This window comes from Mixophyes fleayi, chromosome 1 (assembly GCF_038048845.1).
Source record: "Mixophyes fleayi isolate aMixFle1 chromosome 1, aMixFle1.hap1, whole genome shotgun sequence".
Classification (NCBI taxonomy): domain Eukaryota; kingdom Metazoa; phylum Chordata; class Amphibia; order Anura; family Limnodynastidae; genus Mixophyes; species Mixophyes fleayi.
The window spans coordinates 324,120,850-324,142,833 of NC_134402.1; the positions used below are offsets into that span (position 1 = coordinate 324,120,850).

The following is a 21,984-nucleotide window of genomic DNA, read 5'->3' on the forward strand; positions in this document are numbered from 1 at the left end:
TATCTCTCTTTTATTCATGTGCTTTTCCCAATGTGTGTATTTAACATAATTCTCTATAGGAAAATGTGTTCTATTTTGCATTTTTTCAGGGATTTGTGTTACATAGTGAGTGTATTAAGCGCCATCTAGTGTTCATTATAAGTATTGTTTCAACAAATGTATGAACTAAAAAGTATCAGTGGTACTCAACTTTTTTTAGGTGGAATTTCAAGTCAGTTAAAAATTGTTCTGGTGCCCCCAGTGACACTATCACTCTGTTCTGAGACTCCATGAGCAGGTGTAGAGCATATATGAGGGATTTTAGGACCACTTTGTGATATGTATGCATGTATGTGTATATATATATATATATATATATATATATATATATACACACGTAGATATATATATATATAATATATGTGTATATGTATGTATATATATATGTATGTATGTATATATACATATATATATATATATATATATATATATATATATACAGATATTCTATAAGCCCAGAGCGCTTATTTAAATAATAATAAATTGAAATAAATTGAAATACTTAAATGTAATAGGCAGCTCCCCGGTCATTCAACACCTGTCTGCAAGTGTCAGACCTAGTACATGGAATACAAAAAGACAGGGGGCGCCAACATAGTGCATTACATAAAATTGACAATGCATACATTCTCCAAAGATAGGTATTTTCCGTACCAGATATTAGTAGACTTAAAGCCAGTAGAATAAAACTCTCATTAGAAATACCGGACATCTATACCAAGCCTGGATAGTGGGTGGATCCTTCCAATATGAGCAGAGTAGTATCCAGAGAACCTTTCCTCCCTGCCAGACTTCAGCTCCTGCAAAGCACAATGTAAAGCGGCATACGCAGTGGAACTGAAAACCTTAGGCCTTCAGTCCAACTAATTAAAAAAAAATGTAAAAAATAGATACAAAAATTGAAAACGATTAAAAACATTTTAAAATGAATATAATAATGAAGCATTTTGTTCATTGATTTTCTTCTGCTACAAGTGATGAAAATAGAAGAAGAAGGATTAAGGTGCAATTCTTATTAAATAGACTTCCATGTTACATTTTTGACATAGATAGGGATTATTTTGCTGCACTTTGCTTCCAGAAAGGTGTTAGTAACCTTAGGCAAATTACACTGCAAGCAAAGACTCATTCATTTTGTCTCTCTCCCATAATCCCCTGATTCATTTTCAAAGCCCTCTTATCAATTTCCTTTATGTATGCCAATTCTTTAACAGTACAACAGCTTGGTGGCATGGTCCAGTGACAAGTTGGGGGTCTTACGTCATTGGGAGCAAAGGTCTGGTGATATTTAAAATGGCACCAACTCCAGAAAATGACAGAGAGCAGACAAAAGGGGAGCAGATAAGTTGCTATTTATTTTTGTATGCTGTACAGCAGCAGTGGGTATCTTTCCAGAATAGGGGCAGCCAACATCCTCTGCACCGTGTATGGAGGTCACGCGGCATCCCAGAGTTGGTGACAGGATGGACCGTCTATGCCACCCTGTCTGTTGTTGCTGGGAACCGGCTGGGCTTACTTTTCCACCGTCCCCTTTCGTTATTCAGAATACAACCCCTCCTGCCGTGGTAGTAGGAGACTGCTGCCACCACTAGGTTCCTTTATGGCGCCCATAACCACATTCCTTCTGGGTAACTGTCACTGCTGGCGTACCCCCTTGCTGGTGTACCTCGGCTGGTACTCCGGACCTCTTACTATGGATCAGGGGTGCTGTGGTACAAAGGGACAGTTTCTAAGAGACAGGAACTGTATCAGATCAATGAAGAGGTGGAGTGATGTGAGGTATTGATACTTAGACAGGATAAATAGAGAAGTAATGATGTGTGGTTCTGTGTGTGTTTACTGCAGTGTAGTGTATAAGCATGCTATTGTGAATGATGGTCATCAGAGCTACCCCAGGCACCATTCACGTCCACTTCCAGGCTGCTCCTTAGAGGACATGGACACCAGTATTAATAAATCTTTGGATGCAGGAGGCAGGACAGCAGAATAAGGCTGGTCACCTATAGGCCAATCCTGCAGCTCCATCTGAAGTTTAGCAATAGTATTTGTTTACAATTTGGCTATAGAATTTGCTGGCGCTATATAAATAAATGATGATGATTATGCCCTAAATTATCCAATCCATTTAATTTGGATCATTGTAAGGCATAACTCATTATGAGGCTATACTTGTGGAAATATTGGGCCAATTTGCTGATATCAATGTATGTGAGGCCAGAATAACACCTTTCCCAGGCTAACTCAGTTTATTAATTCAATTAATTAATTCAGCCAGCCAGGAGGTAGCAAGCAGCCTAGTATATAGGGTGTTGCAATCTTGTAATATTACTTTCTAAATTAATGACAATAAAGTGTCCTTTCTTTTGTCCCATTTGTCTTGTGGACACTGAGATGGGCGGGAACAGGTGAACTGTGCATTCACAAATTAGCCCACATGTGGGGTCTATACAATAGGACCCCAACAGCCAAACCAGTTGCTTAACATTATGTTTTAAATTTATTTAATCTTATATTGCTCAATAGACTGTGGTATTATAGGGTAATGCTGCTGATTGTGCTTTGATGACCGGACACTCTATAACTGACCCTGTGGTTTTCAGGGGAGTTCAACTGCAGTTTTGTTCTCTAACTGTGATACAGTATATATTGGGCTATGTAGTCATTTCATAGTGCAATACATTGATGAGCCGTCATTAAGAATCTCTCACCTTTCTAAGATTGTAGCCTGGATTCTCTGTCTCTTTCCAGATGGACAGTGCTAAAGAGAATAAAGCAAATATGCACATAGAGGGCTCTCTTTCCGCCCGAGAGAAGGTTGGCGTACAGGATTTTATGCTGCTGGATTCCCACACCAGTGAGGCCGCGTTCCTTGATAATGTCCACAAGCGATTCCAGGAGGACCTTATCTATGTAATATTCTTTTTTATTCTTTGGGAATTGTTCTAGTTTTTCATTTAGTAGACTTTGTTTAGGTTACATATGAATGTTGTACCTAAGTTGATCATATGAAATATGTTCATTCACTTTATAGCCATTACTAAAGTATTGTTAACTTCCCATACATAAATTATATTATAAATAATATATGATTGAATCATGGTATCTTAAACACTAAACTCTTAATACAGAGTTAGTACAACCAGACTTGTTCTGCTGAAGACAACTAGGACGATATCTGCATTATAACAGCAAGGATTTTAATGGGCCATGTACTCAATTTAAAGGGCTACTAAACCTGAAATACAGAAATACAAAAAGCTACTAACAACTAAACATATATGTAAATGTTTCTGAAGATTTTTAGGACTGAAGCCATTTGACGTAAAGCAGTGTTCATAGGGGGATTTTGTTCTGCACAACAGACATCCTGCTTTGCAAGTTGTTGTATATAAGTCAGCATGAAAAACTTACCAGGATGGCTATTGAATTACATTGGTTCCATAGCACCAGTTAATACAAGGTCAACATTCTAAGTTTTGTCAAAATATGGAAACTTTTACATATATAAAATACCCACCAATAACATTCACAACTATATATGGCAACTTATATTTTAGGTGAAGCATTTTTAAACTTAAAATGTAAGCAATTCTATAGAAAAGAGATACCAATATACAAATTCACAAATATATATATGCAAACATATGGGGGAACTTATTAGCATTATAGTTATTTGCAAAAAGGATCTTCTAGTGGGGGGATGTATTTTTCTTTACACACCAGGCTTCCTCTGTAAATTACATGGTCTAGTTTATTGCAGTCAGTCTCTCTGATCCTAAGAGTCCATTCAGACCAAGGAATGTGACGATGGTGAAGGTGTGATGACCGCAAGCAGCATATCCCTGCTGTGGGATTTTACTGCAAACTGATTGGCATAGTTTCACTGTCAATGGAAACAGTGATCCATATGCCTCTTTTTTTTGGACATGTTGTGAATACCGTCGGACTGCTATTAAACTACACTACATGAACAGCACACTGCAAGCACTATATGTGAAAGAGCATTAAACCTGGTAACCAATATTTATGTTCCTAACTCTGACTGTCATGAACGCCAAGCCTGTCCCAGATACAGCAATATGAACAGCTGGCCGTGACTGGTGTTACCTTAGTTAATTAACAATGAATACACCTTTTCTGCCACCACGAAGCATTTATTATGGTGTCCTTACGTTCACCAGAACCACTTATTAATGTTTCACACTTAAATCACATACATATGTAGCATGAGCCTTTCTGGGCTTCGTATGTTCACAAAGAATCACAGAGAGTATGCTAGATAAAATATGTTTAATCTGAAAAATGTTTACAAGGCTTATTTACCAAAAGGTAATAAACAGACATCCAATAGGTTTGTACAGATGAGTTTCAGGAAATAAAATAGGAAATAAAAACAGAATCCCTACTTACAAGTTCAGGAATTGGCGTGTGAGGAATACACTTGAGAAGAATGGCACATTTCAGTCGTGGTAGACCCTCCTCAAAGAAATGGACAATCTGATGTCTGAAACAAGGGATTTTTAAACCATTTCCTGTTGGGCCCTTTACCCCCCACCTTAGCATTTTAATTTTTTCACCTAAGTTAGATGGATGCCCAAAATGACATGGAGTTTTCCCCAAAGTAATCTATCACTAAGATATATGTTTGGGCACCTCAGAGAATCTCTCACCTCTGCTCTGGCTAAGTCTAACTCTTCTGCATACACAAAATACTCAGAGATTTTATCTGTCTCAGGGCCTAGCTAGTTTCAAAAGACCATTGACACTTGCCTAGGTCAGGCTCAGGTCAGTTAACAAAATACACTTTGAAAGGTTACATAAAATATTCAGAGTGTTATAAATAAATTCAACAGAAAATAACAATCATTCATTAAATATACCACAAAATCGCCACACTGACCATACTCAAAACTAAATCAGTCGAATTGCTATTTGGCATGTTGGTAACTCTGGTTGAAAGATGAACACTGCTGACCTTTTATTTGGTCATCTTCCACTCCATTTAACTGGACCAGTGATGGACACTGATCCTGGCACAAAGCAAAACAATAGTGGTGCCAGCTATAGCTATATAGCAACTATACATAAATAAAATATTTTTGTATTAAAATGCAAGAGAACTAAATAACTGCTTGTGAACCTTAAATACCTCCCCCTCCCAAACATTTTGACTATAGTTTTTATATGGGAAAAATGTTTATATTAAACATGTTTCTTTTCTTCTACTTTCTTATTTTTAGACTTACATAGGGACTTTGCTGGTTTCTGTGAACCCATACAAGGATCTCGAGCTATATACTCAAAAGCAGATTGAAATGTATCAAGGAGTAAATTTCATTGAGCTTCCGCCACACATGTGAGATCTTCATTAAATAAAAAATTGTGCATAAACATATTTTTATTTAGTCATTTACTTGTAATGGGTGGCATATTGGGATTTAATATGGTCCAGTCTGACAAGCAAAAAAGTAGTGTCCAAGTGATTTTATCAGTGGATAAAGTTTTTATTATATGTTATTCTTCCATATTTTGCATAAATCAAGCCACATTTAAATGAAACACTTATGATTAGATTGATATTTATAATTTCTCAATATATAGAGTGTAAAGTATATCCGTCTTATCTCTCTTTAGATATGCAATTGCAGATAATGCCTATAGGGTCATGTGTTCGGAACGGAACAATCATTTCATCCTGATATCTGGAGAAAGTGGATCTGGAAAAACAGAAACATCAAAGAAAATCCTCCAGTACTTGGCTATGGCATGTCCGACCACAGAGAAGCTTCAGTCAATTAGAGACCGACTCCTCCTCTCCAATCCTGTTCTGGAGGTAACTCTGCAAATTGAGTTAAAGTGAAATATTAATCAGTAACATTTGCCAAGCTATAAATTGATACAATACATTCCTTACTAGATGATGCTGTGACATTGTTCTGTTTATTTACAGCCTTTTTAACTTAGAATAAATGCCCATTTCATCAAAGGTAGGCCTACTTTTGAAGCAAACTCTTAAAATTCTAATTTTGATACTTCTTAGGCTTTTGGAAATGCCAAAACACTGCGTAATGACAACTCAAGCCGATTTGGGAAGTATATGGATGTACAGTTTGACTACAAGGTAAATAGAAGCTTTTCTTTGAGATCCAATAACTGCCATATTTCATGGGGACTTATTTGTACTGTCATCAGGCCCACATGTGACCGTGACATAGGAAATGTCACACTTCATGGGGCAGGCCCACATGTGACCGTGACATAGGAAATGTCATACTTCATGGGGCACATTTGTACTGTCATCAGGCCCACATGTGACCGTGACATAGGAAATGTCACACTTCATGGGGCAGGCCCACATGTGACCGTGACATAGGAAATGTCATACTTCATGGGGCACATTTGTACTGTCATCAGGCCCACATGTGACCGTGACATAGGAAATGTCATACTTCATGGGGCACATTTGTACTGTCATCAGGCCCACATGTGACCGTGACATAGGAAATGTCATACTTCATGGGGCACATTTGTACTGTCATCAGGCCCACATGTGACCGTGACATAGGAAATGTCACACTTCATGGGGCACAGTTGTACTGTCATCAGGCCCACATGTGACCGTGACATAGGAAATGTCATACTTCATGGGGCACATTTGTACTGTCATCAGGCCCACATGTGACCGTGACATAGGAAATGTCATACTTCATGGGGCACATTTGTACTGTCATCAGGCCCACATGTGACCGTGACATAGGAAATGTCATACTTCATGGGGCACATTTGTACTGTCATCAGGCCCACTTTTTTTTGCTTTGACTTACATACAGGGCTTGATTTAGATTTGGATGTAAGTCCATTTGCAGTGTGTTAAAATACACATTTGTGTACCAAAATGCGGCAGTAATTCAGTTGAGCATATTTTAGACTTGCAACCCCTTGCTCTCGTACAGACGCGAATATAATAAGGGCATGTATTTTCATGTATCCTTAAGATACAAATTTTAAATTGCATATCTTTGCACATGCCATAGTCACGGTGACATTTTTCTGGTGTAATTTTCCTACAGTAGATGACAAGTTGCACGAATCTCAAAATACACACAAACAGCATTTTTGTGGCCAACTATAAATTAGATCCATTTAGTCTATGGCAAAGTTTCTCAACTCCGGCCCTTTTAGTACACTTAACAAGTCATGTCTTTTGAATTTTTCTCTAAGGATATCTTAATTCACCTGTGCAGAATTTAGACATGACCTGTTCGTGTATGTTACACGACGACTGGAGTTGAAAAACAGGTTCAATATTGTCCTAGGTGCTGCTCAGTTCATTGCTGGGTTAGAAGTATTGATTAAATATGATAAATAGAATTTGCTTGTATTGAACCTTTAGCCAGATTGCCACTGTTATCTTGGTTTGTGTTCTTTAGGGTGCTCCTGCTGGAGGCCATATCCTTAGCTATTTAATAGAGAAGTCACGGGTGGTCCACCATAATCAAGGAGAGAGGAACTTCCACATATTCTACCAGTTGTTGGAGGGAGGAGAGGATCATCTGATACGTTGGCTGGGTCTAGAACGTAATCCTGAGCTTTATAGTTACCTCTTTCAGGTAAGAATGATGTCTGCATGGATTTTGTTTGGAAGGTATTAATATAAACATTTACACAATTTGTTTGTTTGATTTCCTTTATCAGGGTGAGTGTGCCAAAGTAAGCTCCATCGGCGACAAAGCAAATTGGAAGCTTGTCCGTAGGGCTTTTACCATAATTGAGTTCACAGAAGCTGACATAGAGGTAAGAAATCTATACCAAGGATTATGTACCCTTTCACTTCAGAAATATATGGTTTTATTGAGAATCTCTATTAGTTGGAGTGAAAGTTTGCACTGCTTGACAAAAGGATTATTTACAAATCAAGTATTTCTTCTGGGGAATATAACATAGGGTTTAGCTTTCCTTCCTAGCGGGTACCGCACTTAAAGCAGGTTTCCAATTTAAATTGTGTTTTGGTATAATAAACCCCCTGTGCTGTAATATTACTTTGGTGAGGGTCTCTCCCTTGGGTTGTATTCCGCAGGGTCCTGGCACTCCCAGGCAGTGCTCCAATCAGAAGTTGACTTTTATTTACAGTCTCTGCATCAGACATCTCCAGAGACTGAGCTGCTGTAAAGTTGGCTTCATGTGAGTGCCAGGATCCTGCCTAGTACAACATTTGCTGGACAAACTTAGCAATTTGATTTATAAATCCCAAGCTGAGGTGAAAATGACATTGTCAGTAGGAAAAGATGAAAACGCCTTTTTTAGGTGTATATACACAGTATATTCTCTAGTATCATTGGTATCAGAGATTGTAAACTGCAGCTAAGCAGGTGATAACCTCCCTTCTCTTGGTGTCTTTCTGTAGTTCAGAAAATCTAGCTCTGGATTTTGTCCCATTTCTTTGCGCTTTATTAAGATTTTTCTTAACAATAAATATTTATCTGTCCCCTTTATGTTCATAATTCATTTTATAAGGTTGAGTTCCTTTGAAGGTCTAAGACCTAGATGTGATGGGGCTTTTGTTTTTTGACATAAAACTTCAGATGCTTTGTATGTGTATTTAACTATACAGCTGACTCACTTGTGCCTATATCCCAATAGACTTGGGTGTTGTGTTCTTTTTGTAGGATGTGTTTCACTGTGTGCAGGAGTATGCGACATAACTGGGGGCCAGTGTCAAGCACAACCCATTTGACAAGTTATAGCTAACTAGCGTTTTTACTTTAGCGGAGATCACTATTGACCTCAGTGCATTTAACTTGCATTAAATGCATTGAATGTTGCACAAAGCACAGGCAAAAGTAGGTAGAAATATGAATGGGTATGCTGACATTGGAACAATGGGTTCCATTTGCAGAACCTTTTACATGCATTATACTAGTGTAAAAAACACTACATGTGGTAGTAATGTCCAATCATATGTAATTATTTGTAATAATGCACAGGAATATTTGAATAGCAATGTCCGATAATCTTAACAATAATAATAGTCCATCAATATGTCATTAATAATAGTAATGGCCACAATAAGCCACCATTAACAGTAATTACCAGTAACCAGCCACCAGTAATAATAATAATGACCAGGAACCAGTCACTAGAAACAATAATAATGACCAGGAACCAGGAACTAGAAACAATAATAATGACCAGGAACCATCCACCAGTAACAATAATAATGACCAGGAACCATCCACCAGTAACAATAATAATGACCAGGAACCATCCACCAGTAACAATAATAATGACCAGGAACCAGCCACTAGAAACAATAATAATGACCAGTAACCAGTCATACAACTGGTAATAATAATCATTACCAGGAAAAATCCCTCTAGAACTAGGCTTGTTGTGGTTTTCCACTATTGCAGCTCCCTTTCCCTGATGACTGAACATGTTTACCAGTACTCCGTTGCCCTTAGTACTTGTGCACACAGTGTAGAGGTTTATTCTGAAATAGACACTGACACTTAATATGCCGGAGACACCAATCAGAATAATAGAGAGGACTGTAACAGAAGTAATTCAGGTACTCACACAGGTCATAAAAGATGGAACAAGGTTCAATGTCTGAGCAGAAGTCATGGCAGATGGCAATCCAGGAATAGTCAATATCCAGGCAAATAGTCAGGGGAGGAAGCAATCCAGAGTATGATCAATTGTCCAAGCAATCCAGAGAATGGTATCAGGCAAAATCTGCACCAGGACTGGAACCAGAACCAGGCAGCAAACAAACCCACTTTAAAGGTAACTGCACCTGTCTTGGGCAGTGAAATGTACAGCTGCCTGCCCTATAAAGGTGCAGACAGCCAAATAAAATTACCTATGGAAGCCGTGCCCCACAATAATTTTGGCTGTAGTGTAGTCATGCGACCGAACTTTAAACTATCCAACAGCTTTATTGGAAGCTGTAACGGAGTGGCCGACGGGAAGGAACCCCATAGAAAGCTATACACCATCTCAATAATTTGAACACAAATACCATGGTTTATCTGTATTTTGTAGCTCTCCTCATAGTATCTGTATGAGGAGAGCTACAACATATTTTCCAAGAAGCACATGGTCCTTAAGCAAAGTGCTAATTTTGCATTGTAGCAAAACTACTTCTTGATGGTCCATTCTGTGAACAATGGTGTTCACGGTGACTCTCCGGTCCTGCGATACGAATATAGAAGCTTACTACTAAACCAGAAATCATATCTTGTTTAATGGTGTACAATCACATATATAATCTTAACAATATTAACAGTTTTATTTTATCTCTTTTTAATTACCCAGCATCTTTTTGGATTAGTGGCCAGTGTCTTGCACCTGGGTAACATAAAATATGAGGAAGACAGTCAAGGTCATGCAATTATTAAGGACGGCACACAAATGCAATGGATATCTAAGGTATTTTCAATGTAATATATGAATGCTGTGAGTCATTTTAAAAAAAAAAAAAATAGCATAAGCAATACAGACTGGGTTTAGGGTATAAGTACCTTATTTTTAAAAATAAATTGTTCAACTAATATACTTGTGTTTGTGTATTTTTGTCTCTTTTTGAGTAAGTTATTTCTTTTCAAGTCTTTATTTAATAAGTTTTAAGTACTGTATTTATAAGTTCAGAATTCAGATTAACATTGTTTTGTGATATTGACAGAGAGGTTTTTTTTTTGCATAATTAATCTTACAAAAATGGTGCTTGGTTTTAGTAAAGCGCTTTAAAAATTATTTTTGTTGATGCACTTTTATTTGTATCCCTGTTGGAATAGACAATATTTTCCACTGCCATAATAAACAAATGACTTGCACTAATTAATTAAGTAAAGTTTTGACAAAGCTCCATCAGAGCTGTTGGCTGCTTTGTTTTATTATTCATTGAATATCCATAGCTTTTTCTAGTTTTGTACTTTTTATATTGACTCCCAGGTTGATAATTACCCGGTTCTGATTTTACCACATCTGCATAGACCATAAATATAAAAAATAGAGGTCCATCAATTACTCAACTTAGTTCCGTTAGCACACATTGGTGGATGAGATGTGGGCTGGGTACTTTATCTGTCTTAATCTTGTTTAGGTGTAATTGCAGTCCCTCCTGTGTTAGATAAGTGACATTTAATGGTGTCTATATGCTATTGGTGCACAACCTATTTTATGGTATTTTTTTCCTCCTTTCTCAATACAGATAGAAAAAAAACATTTAAACGTTTCTTTAACATCTACAATTATTCTTCCTACCTTATGATTTAATTACTCAATATTTTAAAAAAGGGAAAACATACGTTTCCTTCTTGCTGTTTGTGTACTTGCAAAAAGTTTGGGATTAGATTTCTATTTTTCTTTTACATAATTTGTTACATTTATTATATTTCAATAAATCATTTTCAGTTCTTCTTAGCTTTAACAATTTAAATGTTAATGTCCAATATCTTTCTATTTAACCACATTGGTTGTTTATAGTTCTAAATATTGTGTTGCCATAAGGTATGTACTTGCAACATTATTTAATTAAAATACTTAACCTATTTTAATTCACAAAAATATTGTATTTGGTCTATATGCTTTTAAGAGTAGACTTTCCCAGACTACAAGCTTCAATGCTTCTCAAAGCTGATTAAACTTTGTGGTTCATGTTAAATATTACCATGTTATGATCCCTATTCCCTACATGAGACATAGGGGTAAATATATCAAGGTCCAACTTTTTCAACGTTTTAAAATCGCGGCAAATCGCGGGTGATAACCTGCGATTTTAGTCCCCAAGTTGCCAGATGTATTAAACTGCGATTTTTACTCTGATCTTAAAAATCGCTGGATTGGTAAGTATTTTGTGGTTTATTATTTTTAATAAATGTATGTGGTATGAATGAGGGTGTTTAGTGTATTTATTGGGCTTTTATTATTTTTATTAAAAGTGTGTGGTTGTAAACAGAGTGTTGTGGTTTTGTTAACATTTTGTTTTGTAGTACTACATGTCTCAGCCAGCCATGGGTGTCAGGGCATGTTGACACTTGTGTTTCTCGTTTTTTTCTTGCGGACCCCACTTCCTAGGGAACCCAGCCCATCGTTGAACAGCCTGGGGTTGGTTGTCATTATGGCAGGGGGACCACTGCCGTGTATCCACCTGCTATAGTGCCACCCACCCTGGCTGGTTTGCCTAGTTCTGGTTATGTGAAAATCGGGGTGGACCCCACGCAAATTTTTCCCCGATTTTCTCGCAACCAGCAGTAGCCTGGCAGCACTAGGGTTGATAGTGGCCGGGTGGGGGGACTCCACGTTTTTTTACATTTTTATACTGTTATCTGTTTTTAAACTTTTCACAGCTGCCGGACCTCCGGCTCTATAGGCAGAACAGAGTAACAGTGATGTGTTTACTAATCACGCAGCTAGGAAGCAGCGTGTTGTATTTAGCGATTTTGGAGAGTTTGCTTAATCGCAGCTTCATACATTTGAGACTTGTATAGCTAGAGTGGAAAACAGCCGGGACTTTGATCTGCGTCTGTATCGATCTGGTAAATAGCGATTTTAAGAGAAACACATCTCTGGCGATTTTAAATGAAATCTCAGGTTCATACATCTGCGAGATGAAACACTTGTGAGAAAATCGCTGGATTTTCAAAATCGGAGCTTGATACATTTACCCCATAATATCTGTTCTGTTAGATAGTACCAAGTCCAGCAGTGCTACCCGTCTAATTCTTTCCTCTAACACTTTTGAAAGGTAGTTGCCTTTTAAAATAGATAAAAAAAATGGTCTTCCTTTATGAGAACCACTAGTTTCATGGCCCCAATTTATATGTGGATATTTAAATGTGGGTCACGTTTTTTCTTTGCTGCCCTTTCAGATTGTAATAAGACTTGAATTTTAGTATAATCAGTAACGCTAGGTGGCTGATAATTAATCCCAATGAATACATTACATTACTGATATCTTTTTCTTGATGTATGTCTAACCCTACAGACTCAGCAAATCCCTTCCCTTTCCTTTGTTCCCTCTCCTTCCTAAACATGTTATAGACTTCCAAAGTAACTGTGCGTCCTTATTTTATTCATTAATGTTTCATTTATATCCAGTATACAATAATTCTCTTCCAACAATGTTAATTCTAGTTTGCATATTTTGTTTGGAAGACTCCTAGCATTTGTTATCATGTATTTGTTATTTCTACTGCTTTCTTTATATTCATGCACTGCATTATAACCTCTTCTAAACACTCCCCTTACTCCTCACTCATATTCCTTTACTAATCCCATTTCCTTGCCTACATAATTGCACGCTGCTTCTGTCATCACCCTCCAGGTAGTTCCTAGTTTAACATCTCCTCCACCCCTCTAACCATCTTCTCCCCCAGCTCTGGTGCATCCTCACCCTTGAGCACATCCCAACTGTAGAACTTGCCTGAAGCTGAGAGATAAATTGTCCCAGTTCTCTGAAAACCTCAAACTACTATTTCTACACCAACTTCTCAGCCACCTCTATACTTCCCTGAGGTCCAGCTGTCTCAGGTGTAGCACATGGCACAGGAAGTATTTTAGAAAATACTACATTGGAGGTCCTTGCGTTACGTTTATAGCCTGATTGCCGGAAATCATTTTGAGGTCTGTCCATCTAACTTTCTCCTTGGTACCAAAATGTATCATGATTGCTGGGCCTTTTTTTTCTAACCCCTACTAACAATCTATCAACCTGATCCACAATATCCTAAACCAAAGCATCATAAAGACAGCAAACTGAGTCCTGGCAACAGATTAACCTATCTGTCAATCCCCTGCACCAGCGGCTGCCTTCCCTTCACTACACTCCTATACCTCCCTGGTACATCATTCCACTGATTGCTAGAGGAAGTATTCTTCTGCAACAATCCTGCTCCTGAACAGGCATCCCCAATATCAGCTAATCTGGTATATTTATTGGGGTGTGTCAGATCAGGACTAACCTCCCTGATACTTTTCCCTCTACCCTTTCTTCTAACTGCGACTCTGCTGCCTACCTCAGCACCTTGCTATCCCAGAAGAGTTAATTAAGAAAAGGAAAACCTTACCTTCCATATGAATAACATAGCCAATCTATGTGAGCAGGGATGGACAAATTCAATGAGCCAGGTAATAACAGTGCTTCAATAATAACTGTTGGTTCTTTATGACAGTGAAAAATTGTTTCCTTCAACATTATTGGTATAAGATATTTATTAAGAGCTTTGTGTAAGGTGGGATGTAGCACGTTAACGTAAACAATACAAGAGCCACTCGTTTACATAATGGCAAAATGTAATACTTATTTCATGAATTCCTCAAATAGTATATGTATATGAGGCCCAATTGAACCTATTTTAACAATTGCTTAATAGCTATTTTATCTTTTTCCAAGCATAAAGAAGGCTAAAAGTGACAAATGAGCAAAGGCCACTACTAGACTCTCCACTTAGTAGTGAAATGTTATGGTGCAGCTTCACCTAAATTGCTGTAATGCTGGTTTCTCAATTGTGGATACGCACAATGCTATATGTAGCCGTACCTAGTCTCTAAAAGTTTGGTAGAATTTGGCAATATTTATGTTTTAAATATGCTCTTTAAGAACTTTGTCATGTTTGAATGTTGAAGATTCACATTTTAGCTAAAATATATAGTAAAGAGATATGTATGATGTATTTATCATGTGTGTATTTAGAACCCTTGTTTCCTTTTTAATACATTTATGGGTGCAGTTCATAAACTTGGTATGGTATACTACATTCATTTAACTATGATCAGGGTATTGTATGTGTCTATGGAAAAAACATGGAATTTGTACAAATAATGAAATGATTTCTGATAAATGCAAGACATATTTAGCTCTTTGGTATTTTATAAAGGTATTACTGTGATGATCCATTGCTTTTAAAACAGCAATTTGGGACAGCCAAAGACAGTAAGTGTTTTTCTTACTTTACACAGCTTCTTGGTGTTCCTGTGTCCATTTTACAAGAAGCTTTAACACACAGAAAGATTGAAGCAAGGTCAGAACAGGTATGTAAGGCTGGGTACACACTACAAATTATTTCTTCTGATGCGATATCTTTAACGATTTTACCAACGTATTAAAGTCCCGATCAGCTTTATCTTTATGGGTCTTGGAATATAGCACCCAATGCACTTGGAAAGATACTTACACATATAGTTACAGAGGAATTGTATGCAAAAAGCATTTCAGAACAGATCATTTCAAACAGGTGTGATACAGGTGTGATACAATGTTCATCTTCTGCTTTGGATTCACCATTCTACCGAATGACGTTCCGCACTGTATAGCCTATAAATAAACCTGGCCTCAAGGCAGTGGATATTCAGTCTGCTCTGTGTTGTGGTTCAGGGTATAGTAGGGGATTTTGGGTGGAACTAAAACAGTAGTTAATCTATTTTTTTATGATAATGTGCTTTTTTAAGAATAAAATATTTCTAGGCAGGTTTATTTTCCTTTAAATGAATCAGAAATATGTGTGCACTACTATATATTTCCCCATCCCTAACAGATTTCCTCACTCATGGCAATGGAACCTTGATCAGAGCCATAACTAGACATTTTAGTGCCCTGGACAAGAGAGAACACTAGTGCCTGTCCAACTCCTCATCTTGTAACTGCTGCCTCTAAATAGCAGAACCCCACCAGAGTAGGCGTAGCCCCCCCTGCATCCCCTCACTCTGCCCCTCTGCATCCCCTCATTTTGCCCCCTCTGCATCCCCTCACTCTGCCCCCTCTGCATTCCCTCACTCTGCTCCCTCTGCATTCCATCACTCTGCCCCCTCTGCATCCCCTCACTCTGCCCCTAACTCACCACTAGGGGGCATTACACTGTACATTTAGAGGGGATGTCTCAGATTCCTTAGCACCAGACTCTTAGCACCAATGAGCCATCTTTCAGTAATCAGATTGGGTCAATCCATAGCTTTATTATAAAATATTTACAGACACCTTTTCCCTCATTTTCTTAAGTGCATGAACTCACTGTCAGGGAGCTATTCATTACACTCCCACACAATTACATTGTGTCACAGGGCCATCTTAACAACATTATGGGCCCCCGGGGAAATCAGTGCACTTGGACCCCTACCTAAACAACCACTCACAGGAATAAAAATGTAAATTATCAATAAAATTAAGTTTATATTTATTGGTACCTGCAACAAAAATCAGTGTTTAAACATTAAAAAATATGCTGTACAGCTGTGCCTTGATACATGGGTGAATAGATATTTTTCTATTGGGCCCTGCCTATCGGGCCCCTATGCTTGTGGGGCCCCCAGGCAACTGCCCAGTATGCCCAGGGGAAAAGACGGCCCTGTTGTGTCAGTGCTACAACCCAATTTCCTTATTAAATGTAGACACTAAACTATATGCCTAGATCAACAGACTCCACACTATCCTGCAGTCTTGGATTTTGACCCAAGATAACTTGATTTGGGTTCTCCACTAACCCTCATTGTTTTACTCTTTTCTTGCTTCCTCTATTTATGTGTGATATATACATACAAACGCACAACCACCAAATACTGTGTTACATTTACATATTTCATTTTCAGCATCAGTTTATGTATTTGTATAGTTCTTTCCCGTTAGAGATATATAAGGAGCTTCGGTGCTGTGTAGGTGCTTAGGAAAGTTTGTGATGTCCTATCCATTCATGTATTACATAAATAAATAAGAAACACACAGTATGGAGCACCGTTCTTCCAGTCCTGCCATTTAATAAATGATTCAGAAATAAAATAGCCAGCTTGAAATTACATTTTAGCCCTAATTGCGAATATCTCCTTAGGACCTGGATACACGGGAACTTTTTATTCTTTTATTGTGTTATTTTTAGTATACCTGTGTATTTGTTGTGTTTTTGATATATTGTGTAGCCTTAGCACCAGGAGAATTTTGAAAGTGGTCATGTTTTATGTAGATTGTATTGTCTACATTTATCAGTGCTGAGGCCAGAATACATTCAGCAGGAGAGCTTCAATTTGTCTTAATAAATGACAGAACGGACAAAAGGAACTGGAATTCAGTGGACTTTTGTAATTTATAGGTGCTTCTGATTGGGTAAAAATATTTCTTATATTAAAATTATTATATGAATTATTTTAGCTGTGTTTTTTGTTATTTACAGGTCCTCAGCCCCCTGAATTTAGAATTGGCATATTATGCCCGCGATGCCCTTGCCAAAGCCATGTATGGAAGATCCTTCAACTGGCTCATCAACAAAATTAATGGATCTCTGGCAAATAAGGTAAAGCATGGGGCATGGATATATGGTCAAAGGTAGCTTCTATTCCATATTTAATAAATCAATAGTTACTCCTTGTTGGCAGGTAAATAATCTGGAAATGGTAAGAGTAGAATGATGAGTAGAAAGATGGAAATAACGGGGAAGGAGAGGGATGCTTTGCTGGAGGGTAGCAAGCAGGGGAGTATGCTTTGTGGGAAGATGGTTGAGAGGTGACATCGGCTACCAGATGGAAGATGCAGTGGTCACTGGAAGTGGACGGAGGTAAAACATAATAAACAATATAATGGGCCTAATTCATTAAAGAAAGTAAAGCAAATAAAAGGAGTAACTTTGCACCTGGGCAAAACCATGTTGCATTGGAGGGGGAGGTAAATTTAACATGTGGAGACAGATTTATAATTGGGGTAGAGTATTTCCTAGATCAACGTTAAATTTCAGTGTAAAAATAAAGCTATCAAGTATTTGTGTGCTAGATGAAAAAGCAGCCAGTATTTAACTTATGTGCAAACTATTAAATAAATTGCACCCCTTGCATTGTAACATGGTTTGTCTATGAGAAAATTTACTCCTTTTTCCCCCCCTTACTTTCCTTAATGAATCAGGTCCAAAATGTTTATGAAAACAGATTACATCTTATTTTGCATTTTTTCGTTAACTTAAAGTTTTCATTTATGGTTTTTTTCCATAATACAAAAGAAAAATAAAACAAAAATTATCAACATAAAAAAAAGGGACAGGGAGACACAAGGGTTAAATGGGTGAAAATGCTAACACTGGAGATTCCACGCAACAGACATGCAATGGGCCCCACAAACTAATTGGCCCATCTGACGTGCGGCATCTGCCGTTCCCCTCACCATGAGGAAGCACGACGTGTGTTATTCACAGAGCTCTGCGTGCCCGCTGCCTAGCACTGACAATGCTGGACAGCATTAACTTCAGTCAGTCAATGTAGTGTTTGCCCAACCTGTGCATGTATGAGCATTTTGGTAATAAACATATCATTGTCACTATACAGCCATATTGTTTAAACCAATGTGTGTTGTTGCAGATACTGCTTGGCTTGTCGTCTAGTAACGTAACTGTTTACAAAGGTCGGAGACTATTTCCCAGAGTCTCATTTATAAATGTGGCAATTCTTGTCCATTCGGGTAGAATAGCCTAGGGCGGTAAAGAGCGTGGTTGGGGTATTTGATAAGCTAGCCTGAAGAGGTAAGTCTTCAGGGAACTCTTGCAGTTTTGGAGGCTAGAGGAAAGTCTTGTTGTGCAAGGGAGGGCATTCTACAGAAATAATGCAGCCTGTAAAAGTCCTGTAACCGAGAATGGAAGTATGCCATGAGTGTGGATGAGAGATGCAGATCTTGTGCAGAACAGAGGTGTCGAGTTGGGATATATTTTGAGTGAAGAGATGCATGTTTATATTGGATTCAATAAAATACAGGCAACCAATGTAGAGAATGACAAAGCAGAGCAGCATTCGAATATCATTTTGCAAGGAGAAAATTTATTTCACTTAATTTATTTTACATTTTAATTTTTTCCTCATTTAGGGTGATATTTGTGCATAATTTGCATAATTTAAATGCCACAATTTTAAATTTTAAGTTCTCTTTTACATTGGTTTAATACACATACAATGTGCCTACACTTTATAAAATGCAATCACTTTAAAATATGATCGTGGTACATATACTGGCACCTCTTAGGTGCACAAAAACAGGTGCATTATTACATCTTTAGATGGTTATTCAGGTCAGTCCTACTCACCATATTGTGCAAAAATATTCTCGTTTTACAGTCTTGTAGCTGTCATCCATGTACAGTATGTCCCTATACAAACAAACAAAAATAGGCGCATAGCAAGTAATTGCATTTGCACAGTGACTTTGCTTTTTTCTACATTTGTATATGAATTCTATAAATGGTACGTTTCCTTTGCGTTGATGAATAGTACAGACTTGTGTATAAGCGTGTAATAACTTTACATTACATGTATAATTAATAGGAACCACCAAAGAAAACTGTTATTGGACTTCTGGACATTTATGGCTTTGAAGTGTTTGAAACAAACAGGTAACTAATGATTTATATTGTAATTGTCATCTTAGCTTTCTAAACAATATTCAGTATGTTATGTTAAAAAAAAACGGTTGTATGAAAAACTATGTCCTATGGACCAAGATATTGTTTAATCTGGGGGCCTGATTGAGTAGTTACCAGCAATATTCAAAAATCATTGATGCTCTACTAATTTATCTATTTTTTTTCTTGTATGATATTTTTGTTTCTGACAAATTTGCTCAAATTCATACACTATGGGAGTCATTTAGAGTTTGCATTTGAATCTAAAAACACAGACATATAATGTGTACTGCAAAATGGAGCATTTACGTGTATTTTGGAGTTGCACACGTTACATCCACATCAATATATGTTTAAACTCGAGACACCGTCTGTCATCAACTGGATGATGATAAATGACGTTTTTTTTTGTTAAAAAAATTTATTAATTCATGAATTGTAGTAGAAAAGGTGTGCCCCCTCCCCCTAAAAAGTGATCCAAGCACCAGCGTTCATAACCTAGGCTAATTGTGGCAATTACAGGGGGGATGAACATCTTGGGGTCCCCGCAATAGCTTCATTCAGCACCAGGCTATGACAGACTGCGCTGGTCACATGGTCACACCAGAACCCACAGCATGGTGTCCCCCTGTCACAATGTGACACAGCCCCATCCTGTTCAACATGGTGCTGAATTACCTAGGGGTATTCTGTCAGCAAGAAATCTCTCCCCCTCTAAAAAAAAAATAGCTCTGTGTGGAAAGCACTGGAGCTCCTCCCAATACCTCTAGCTGGTGGTTGTTGGTATTAAAGTGGTTCTCTGTACAGCGCAACGGAATTAGCGGCACTATATAAATAGCTGCTGATGATGGTTAAAGTGTTAAATGTAAAAAAAAAAAACATAGTATTTTTGTATGTGGTACTACTGGTCCCAGCAGAGCATAAACTGTTTGGGTATTCTGGCACTTCTAGAACTACAAGTGCCAGTCTACCCATAGCATTCGTGGCCTGTGAGAATTGTAGCTCCATCCATGTAAAAATTTTTAATAAAACAGCAAAAAACACAGACAAATCTCCCCCGAATCCTTATTTCACCAATTTATTGTTCACCTAAATTAGAGATGGGCGGGTCCGGTTCTCCGAGAACCGAACCCACCCGAACTTTGGGTATCCGAGTACCGAGCTGAGCAGCTCGGTACTCTCCCGCCCGTTCCGAATCCAAATCGAGGCTGAACGTCATCGTGACGTCGTCGGATCTCGGGGCTCGGTTCTCGCGATACTTCAACTTTATAAATACACGCCTCCACAGCAATCCATCGCCATTTGACAGAGGGAGAGAGCAGGGTGTAGTCATAGGCTGATTAGAGCAGGGACAGAGAATACAATATTGTTCTTGCAATTGCTCTACCCAAAATCGCTAGTGCAGAGAGGAGGATAGAGGTTTATTATTTTTTCTTAATATTTGGCACTCCCCAGCGCTAATTGTGCATAAATATTTCTGGCTGTCAAAAGTCATATCTGTCAGCAGTATCTACCAAATAATTTTTAGCACTCCTCAGTGCTTTTGTGGTGTACTCCCTAATTGTGCATTAATATTTCTGGCTGTCAAAAGTTATATCTGTCAGCAGTATCTACTAAATAATTTTTAGCACTCCTCAGTGCTTTTGGGGTGTCCTCCCTAATTGTGCATTAATATTTCTGGCTGTCAAAAGTCATATCTGTCAGCAGTATCTACTAAATAATTTTTAGCACTCCTCAGTGCTTTTGGGGTGTCCTCCCTAATTGTGCATTAATATTTCTGGCTGTCAAAAGTCATATCTGTCAGCAGTATCTACTAAATAATTTTTAGCACTCCTCAGTGCTTTTGGGGTGTCCTCCCTTATTGTGCATTAATATTTCTGGCTGTCAAAAGTCATATCTGTCAGCAGTATCTACCAAATAATTTTTAGCACTCCCCAGTGGTTTGCGCTCAGAATGGATTCAAAGCAGTCCACCTATGATCTGAATGAGCAACCAGGTTCTGTCACCAGTCCTGATGTTAGTGTTCACAGTACGTCATCTGGCCAAGGCGATGTCAAACAACAGAGTGTTTTCAAATTAGTGCAAAAAACAAAAACAAAATTTTTTTTTACTGTATTGAAGCAAAAAAGAAGTGTAACTGAGCAAAAGTTAAGTGACGATAAAAAAAAAATTGCAAGCATGCCATTCTACACACGCAGTGGCAAAGAGAGAATGAGGCCTTCACCTTTGGCTATTAGTGGCAGATCCCAAAAATTTACCCAGCCTACAATTGGTGCACAACTACTGTTACGCGTCAAAGCCGAGCTGCAAGATAACAGTGAGGCATTACAGGAGAATATTTGCTCTGATTCACAAATGACAACAATCCCTGTGGAGAGTCCATCCAACAGTGGGATGTCTAATCGTGAGCATTCTGCTGATGTGTGCCTTAATAGCCCGAGTGTAGCCGGTGATACCCAAATTGAGGATGCCACTTTGGAATTAGAAGAGGATGAGGGGGAGATTTGTGTAGGCGACGAGGGCGCTAATGAGGATGTTGATGAGGATGAGGTTGTTTGTGTAAGTCCTGCACCAGTGGCAGCAG

General features: G+C 38.1%; 1 protein-coding gene across 1 annotated transcript in view; it reads left to right on the top strand.

The window, feature by feature from the left end:
• The first annotated feature begins 2,817 nt into the window (after nt 1-2,817).
• MYO1H (myosin IH) overlaps nt 2,818-21,984 on the top strand; it is a 65,148-nt gene continuing 45,981 nt past the window's right edge. Inside the window, exons 1-10 of the mRNA XM_075210914.1 lie at nt 2,818-2,949; nt 5,280-5,395; nt 5,674-5,872; nt 6,080-6,160; nt 7,470-7,649; nt 7,735-7,833; nt 10,357-10,470; nt 15,001-15,072; nt 17,199-17,318; nt 19,324-19,391. Of these exons, the coding sequence (XP_075067015.1) occupies nt 2,818-2,949; nt 5,280-5,395; nt 5,674-5,872; nt 6,080-6,160; nt 7,470-7,649; nt 7,735-7,833; nt 10,357-10,470; nt 15,001-15,072; nt 17,199-17,318; nt 19,324-19,391 (1,181 nt within the window). The remainder of the gene's footprint in view (nt 2,950-5,279; nt 5,396-5,673; nt 5,873-6,079; nt 6,161-7,469; nt 7,650-7,734; nt 7,834-10,356; nt 10,471-15,000; nt 15,073-17,198; nt 17,319-19,323; nt 19,392-21,984) is intronic.